The following is a 7,587-nucleotide window of genomic DNA, read 5'->3' on the forward strand; positions in this document are numbered from 1 at the left end:
CGTGGAATCCTAGAATATTTGTCATTTTGTGTCCTGTGTCACTAGGTTTTCAGTGTCCACCGATGTTGTAGCATGTGTCAGAGGTTACCTATATTTTAAATACAGAAGATGTCAGGGCAGCACCCCCAAGTTGCATGGTGCATAGTTTTAGCACTGGTGAAGAGTGCCCTTGTTTTGCCCTCGTCCTATCAATACCAGTTACAATCATACATTTTAGTACTTGCTAATATGATAGGTATATTTATACCTTTACAAATATAATAAATGATTATATAATTATTCTGAATTTGGTGAGTCTATCCAATGACATCATCTAGAGCCTAGGATTTTTCCATTTCCTTTCTAATTGTTTTCGTACTTATGATTGACCTTGTTTCATGTTCTGTGTTCTTTCATTATTTGGGGGGCCATCTTTTTACTGACCATGACTATATTTGTCTGTTTTCACGTCTTACCAATGTTTTTTCGTGAAAAATATTCTTTTATCATTGGACTTTTGATTTCATCTGTATTCAGATTTTTAAAATACAGCAAACTGTATTCATCTTTTCCTTTATGGCAACTGAATTTTACTTACAAAGGCATTCCTAACTCCAATATTAAAAAAAAAAAGAAAGAAAGAAAGATATTGTTGTCTCTAGTTCTTTTGCATTTTATTTTTATATCCCTTTGATCCCAGTGGTGTGTGATATTTTGGTGTGAAATAGGAAATAGTCACCGTTTCTTCCCACTAATGAATTGTTCACTTTCTGGGGGCCGGTCTTCAGCCTTCAGTTTGCGAATACCTGGATAAAGTCCCCAAACAGAGCCAAGTGAAGCGTGTTCACCCTCAGCTGGTGTTTTCTGTTGCAGTGACTGTGAGAAGTGGCCGGGATTTCATGGGCTTTCTGCTTCAGGCCCAGAGAGTATCTGGTCATCAAACAGCTGGCACTTTCGTCCTCATTCCTTCCCGTTCCAGACTGATGACTTGTTTTGAAGAGGCTGACACAGTCACCCACTCTGACAAGTCTCTGAAGAGAAACCTCTCGTTCGTGTGGAAGGCCCCGGCCCAGCCTGTGGGGGACATCAGATTCCTGTGAGAGTCAAGTGCTGTTTCTTGGGAACTAAGCCTCCTGCTTTGAGAAAAGGGGAGCTCCTCTCCCTCTTCCTTCTTATTGTCCCCCTTTTACATAGCCACTTCGTAACAAGGGCAGGGTCCCTGGGGGCTGCCACACTGGACAGTCTATGTAGAAGGTGATTCAAACAAAGTGGTCCCAGAGTGTGTTCCTTGCCCTCCTCCCCAGGCACAGATGAATCTGGCCAACCTCCCAGGAAGTTCTGAGGAAAGGACAGAGGAGATGGTGCAGGGAGGGCAGGGAGCCAGCCGAGGAGGAGAGAGCCAGGCAGATGGGCCCGGGAAAGCCGCATCAGGGGGTCTCCAGCGGGCGAGATAGTGGCAGCACCTGCCTCCCACGGTTGAGTAAGGACTGAAGACAGGATATTTACAGCTTGCTTAAATCGGTTCCTGGCAACAGTAAGCACTGCACACGTGGCTTTATTACTCAAACCGAGATCTCGTTTTGTCATTCTTTTCAGACACTCGCATTTATTAATAAGAATTTTTTTTTTTCTTTCAGGAAAGGGTGTGGGTTTCTACTAGGTATATGAGGGAGACAGTGCCTAAGATCCCCCACCAGGTTTCCCCTCTGCAGGGAGTGACCGGAGGAGGGGTTGCAGCCCTGCCCTGCAGGGCCCCTTCTCCACCATTTCCTGGTGGCCCAGTGCAGCAGAGGGGACAGCAGGAAGGAAAACGTGCCCCTACAATCTTGCCTGTGAGGCGAGGCCAGGGCCCACTTACCTGGGGGTGTAACGGGCTGCTGCCCATCGCTTTGGTTCCTGCCTCGTGCACAGGGCGTCTGTTGTTTCAAGTCCATAAATCACACGGCCCCGTTTATTTCTCAAAGCATCATTCCTATTTTTGGATTTACTGTCATAGCTGCTATGAGCTACATAGGAAGTCGTTTAGAAGCTATTATCAACATTTGACAGAAAAAAGGAGCTAAGTCACTTGATGAGATGCCTCTCCCAGAGTCACCCTATTATGTCTCACCTCTGGGAATCCTTGTCCCTGATAAAGTCCACTGAGTCTGCACTTGATCTTAGCCACGAGGCCGAGAAGCGATCCCCTCAGTCTGGAAACTACGAGTTGGAGGCCTGACCCATGACTCTCACTTGCACCTTGACCGTCTGGGTGACCTCAGCCAAATTAATCACATTGTTATGACTGCCTTCTGAATACTTCAAGTGGGAGAAATGAAGCTTGCCAGTAAACCCTCCCTCCTTCAGTGAAATATTTGGGAGGATAAATGGCATAATGTTTGTGAAAGTAAAAACCACTTTCAGAAAGAAAGGCATTATGCATTCAGAATGCTGTTTCGAATAGTAAGGATTTAGCTCTAATTTTCAGAAGAACCTACCTTAACAATAGAATTCTGCAGTGACACAGCAGAATGATGAAATCTTCAATTAATGATGTAACTGACAGAATATCAGTAATGGCCAATAACAGAGTTTGAAGATGAGGCATTTTGTTTGAGTCTAAATGGTTTGAGAGGACACCTATCAAAACGAGATTTTTAATGACTACATTTATTCCAGAGGGTAATTGATTTGTGCACATCCTATTCTAATTATTTGCAGCTACTGAGATTTTGTTTTTAAAAGAATGAAGTCAGTCAAACAGTAACAAAATAATCTCTCTCTAGCCCTTCTATTTATTTAGGCTTTTGTTCTTCTTTATCTCATTCTCTTTTCTACCAGGTTGGCCTGAGGCATTATTTAAAGGAAACTAAATCCGTGAATCACTTTACTCTTTCTTTTTTTCCACAGTTTATCAGTAGTCCAGTCATATTTCGTTTACTGGGCAAGGATTGAATCATCTGTTGTGTCTCAGCGGACACATAGCAGAGCCCATTCTGAGGACGGCGTGGAGCCCGGGTTGCTGTTGCCAACCCCCCGGCAGCGGCTGGATGGGATTGAAGGATCTGCTCCAGGTACAGCTTGCCACCGCATTCACTCGCCCGCTTGTCATCGTTATTTTTGCAGTTATCTATTTTCACTTAAAAGTGACTACTGCCAGTTTCCTATCCTTGCAAAACAAGCAATAAACACCTGCCTGGGCCAATTGCAGCAGTTCTTGGGGACATGTTAACACGGCTGGGAGAGGGAGGGGACCCTTGCAGTTGCATCAGACACACATATCTTCTGGCTCAGCCTAACAAATTAAGTCGGGCCCTGGGGTGGGCAGTGAGAGCTGTGTTGCAAGACCAAAAAACAGCACACACTTCTTCTATCCCCATAGTTAGCAGTCATCACGGTATTTCAGCTGCTTTCCTTAGCCCCTAGCCCCTGAAGCTACCAGACACAGAGAGCACAGGAAAGAAATGAGCTTTCTTTTCTTTTTTAATAAAAGTCATCTTGTTTATATTGTTACTTTTCATGGTAGGTGGGTGGCTCTTTGTAGCCGGTTTGGAGAACAGAACTGGGAATAAGATACTTGCAGTGGGAATGGACTTTTTCCTTGCACACCACATGACTTTATACTCCATTGGCTCGTGAACTTCTGATCAGAGAAAACAAAATAAAACCGAGCAGAAACCTAACAAGCTAGAGAATGTTTAACCTGCCTGAAAATTCCTGGTGATATGGAACTCCTTTTTATTATTTATTTGTGGTTAGGTACTCTGAACAGGTACACCCATGAAGGGGCCCAGTTACTTGCACAGAAGATCTTGTCCTTAATCTATTCAATCCTATTTTCTTTATTCTTTGCTGCTGTACTAAGGCCAGAATCCGATGGGAATCCGTCCCTCTGCTCAGTCTAGCAGAGCTGGGCACAGAGACGGCTTGGGACCACTCTCCATTCTCTGCCTTTGCCTAAAAACCTTCTTCTTTCATTGTCAAGAAGAACTCCTCCAACCTATTCACCAGAGCTTGGGGTCTAAGAGTGTGACGTGGAGCAGACCCTGCTCACCTAACATTTGTTTGAAGTCATATGTTTTCATATGTTTTGGTTTATAAATCATGCAAATGCTGCATTCTAATTCCAAGCAAAACCATGTTTGTTTTAATATGCATATGAATAAAACTCAGTCTTCAGACTTGACCCCTTCACAATTCTATGCTGTGGGCACCATTATTGGTCCCATTTTGCAAATGAAGAAACAAATCATCTGGGAGGACTTGCCCAAAGCCAGGCATAAGCTAAGTGGAGAAGCGAACCCAGATGTTAATGTGACTCTAAAGCCTGCAGTTGCTTTTGGGTGCAGCTGTTTCTAAGGCTCTGGGCTGTCAGTCAGTCACAAGCAGGAAATCAGATGGTGGAGGCAGAGGCTCACCTCATCATTACCAGGGAAAGAAACTCTCACTGTTGGTGACAGGGCAAGAAAGATCTAGGGCTTTTAAAGATCTGATTTGTGGGATTCCACTTTTTTTTTTTTTTTTTCCTAGCTAGAAGCAGTTTTGGCATAGGTGAAAAACAAGCAAACAAACAAACAGTGGTGTTCATGTTCCCTGAATGGTGGCTGTTAAGGATGCACAAACTCAGAAAGGCCAGGCACTTACCTTTAAGAAATGTAAGAAGCCAGGAGCTTCGAGGCTTGTTCAGGGGCTCCTATGGCCAGTGGATCATCTTTACATTGACACGTGTGAGTGGCTCACACTAATGGTCTGTCCTTGAGGCTCATGAGAGTCTCTACTGTTTACCCTGTTCCCCTGTACTCATTTGTACCAATCAGTTCAGGGAGAATGCACTCTCTCTGCAGGGCCTTTGGGCCTCTGCTTAGCTCCCAGGGTCCCCATGGCTTTCTCACAGTGACACTCAGATGTCTTTGCTGTTACCCTTCCTGAAGCTACAGAGGAAGACGACCTAGATCCTGTTCCTGCCAGTATTTGGGTGACACCGTTTCCTGGGGATGCAGACATTCTGTCCCAACCACCCTCACGTATAGCTCCTGCAGGCAGCAATGGCCAGCAACTCGGCAGGGACAGTGACCCAACCTTGGAACCGTCCCTGGATGTTCGTGGGCTGGAGAGGCTTGTGGCCCTCACGGGACTCTCCTCAGAGGACTTTGCTTCTAGCCCTAGCACCCACCAGAGGTAAGGGTGATGGGTAGGCCGTTCGGTATGGGTGGTGGGACTAGGCTAAACACTAGGGCACTTGACTTGGAGTCTGACAGGAAAAGATCTCAGCCGTATTTGTTTTTAAACATGTGGAACAACCCTGATTGTAGCGAGGTCAGAAGATCTGGGTATGACAATCACCCAGGGAAATTGAACTCTCTAAGTGGGAGTGAGGTGTCTGATATGCCGCTATAAATAAAACAAAATTAAAAAAATATTTTTAATATTGGAGATATATTGGTAATATTTCTACTCTTATTATAAATAAATGTATATTTTTCTATAAAATACTAAGTGATAGCAGTTGGTGAATTCTTTGCCACCATCTTCACTTGCTTATCTATAACTATAACTCTTCCTTTCTTCCCCTAACTCCAAACTCAGGAGTTTTTTTAAGGGAATCTGTTGCCCTCAGAATATGTAACAGTGGTGGGAAACATTGCTTTTTGATCCAAATACTTAGTGACCCCTTCTCAGCCCTTCTATTCTTCCCTTTAGGACTCATAATGACCCAGGCTTTGATTCCCTGGAAACTTGCCTGCCCTTGGAGAGGGATGAGCAGGTAAGAGCCTGGGTTGTAAATGGGTTGAAGTTGGTGTTTTGACCCCAGAGTGGGAAGTTCCAGGAAGGGAAAATGGAGCCATTAGACTAGTAGGCAGAGCCAGAGAGAAGTCACAGGAATGATATACACACAGTGTCCTTCTGCTAATCAATACCCGCCTTTCCATTATCTGCAGCATCTCTGAAGTTATCAGCAATTGTAGAAATCAATGGTTTTAGTGATTTGTTTTCCCATTTAACCTTGGCTAATAATTCCTCTCTTCTCTCCCCCTCCACCCCTCCTTCATAACATTGGCCTCAAAACACCATGTATGGTCCCAGAAGTTAGATCAATGGGCAATATAAAATATACATGCCTACTGATTTACTATTCCTTTGAAGTCTTATAAGGTACACCAAATAAACCATGGCATAATATTCTTACTTATATTTATTGGAACCTACAGTAAAGTTAAGTGTTCCCTCTTGTATGGATCCTACCATAAAAAGACACATTCAAAGCTTTCAGCCATCAGAGATGACACCATCACCTATATCAATTTGGAAAGCTCTGAAAGGACCCTAAGCTTATTCTTGTAACTGGCCTTCATGCTTTCTATGGGGTTTCCATCAACCACCCAGTCCCCATCTATAACAAGTGCATATTTGTATACTTGGGTGTTTAATTTTGAGCTCTTTTAGGAGCAGGCAAGGGGCTAGGTTTCCAGCTACTGCCTGGGAGTCTTTAAGGAACACAAGTTGGTTGCAAAGTTCAGTAGCAGCTTGGGGAGAAGACCTTTGACCTTTTTACCCTTTGACTTTTTAGGACAATGTGGATGCCTCTAACAGGACCGTGAAAAGGCAGCCTTTGTACACTGTCCAACTCACCTTCCTCCAGCATCTCCGGTCCTCTGAAACTTTGCAGAATGGGGCTGGGGCAGCTGACCCAACCTCTGTCCCAACCCCTGTCTCCCGGACACCTAGCACTTCCGGGCCACCTACTGCCACTGACCAGTCAGAGGCATCAAGGCCCTCTGCCAGCTTCTTACGATGGTCTAAGTACAGAGAGTCCAGAGTTGGGGAGCAAGATGTAGAGAATAGATGGGGATACCCTCAGAAGAGCAACCCAAGACCTGAAGTTGGGCTGGAGGGAGCTGGGGCTTCTTCGGACATCCAGCTTGGGGCACCCCAGCTGGGAATCCTGCTTTGCCTGTCAGCCATTCTGGGCATGGCCCTGGCTGCTGGCCTCCGCTACCTGCACAGCCAGTACTGCCACCCGCGCGGGGAAGTGTCCTTCAGTGAGCCTGCGGCAGACGCAGAGGCTGTTGCCGGGAGCAACAGTGGTGAGGCCGTGCATGTCAGGAAGATCCAGGAGAGCAGTTTTGTTGTGGTGCAAGCTGAATACAACTGGATCGCTCCTTCTGTGGGCAGCAAGAAAACAGTCCTCTGAGAAGACCATCACACTGGGCCTCTCGGTGGCCCTCTCTGGACCCAGCAGAGTGTCTCAGTCGGATCGAGCTAATGAGAATACCTGATGAGGTTGGGGGTCCTCTGTGGCTCCTGTCAATGTACAGCGAGTGCAGGAAGCTGCAGGACAGTTTTATCAACAGAGGGAGTTCTTGCCAGGCTTTGTTGTCTTAACATCTGTAATTTAGCTTCTTTTTTTTTTTCTTTTTGCAATTAGATGTTCTGTTTGAAGAGTTAAACTCGGCACAATGAATATTGTATAACCTGCTCATTAACTAGACTCCTGTGGCCACCCAGCTTCCTCTGTTGCCTTAAGGAACCCACAGAAATAGAAATTCTGCCCCTCCTCAGTGTCTCAGCCTCATCTCCTCTAACTCTTTGAAAAAAGAAAAAAAAAAAAGGAATGTCAAGTTTGTGCTT

The 7,587-nt window shown here is 45.2% G+C and overlaps 1 protein-coding gene across 1 annotated transcript in view; it reads left to right on the plus strand.

Annotated features, from left to right (window-relative positions):
* Nucleotides 1-7,150, plus strand: part of LOC111725443 — an 11,355-nt gene extending 4,205 nt beyond the window's left edge. Inside the window, 5 exon segments of the mRNA XM_023513429.1 lie at nt 853-1,075; nt 2,869-3,032; nt 4,824-5,136; nt 5,659-5,722; nt 6,527-7,150. Coding sequence (XP_023369197.1) covers nt 853-1,075; nt 2,869-3,032; nt 4,824-5,136; nt 5,659-5,722; nt 6,527-7,150 — 1,388 coding nt within the window.
* The last annotated feature ends 437 nt before the right edge of the window (nt 7,151-7,587 follow it).

The sequence above is a fragment of the Otolemur garnettii genome, unplaced genomic scaffold, assembly GCF_000181295.1.
Source record: "Otolemur garnettii isolate 467f Iridium unplaced genomic scaffold, OtoGar3 scaffold00041, whole genome shotgun sequence".
Taxonomy (NCBI): Eukaryota; Metazoa; Chordata; class Mammalia; order Primates; family Galagidae; genus Otolemur; species Otolemur garnettii.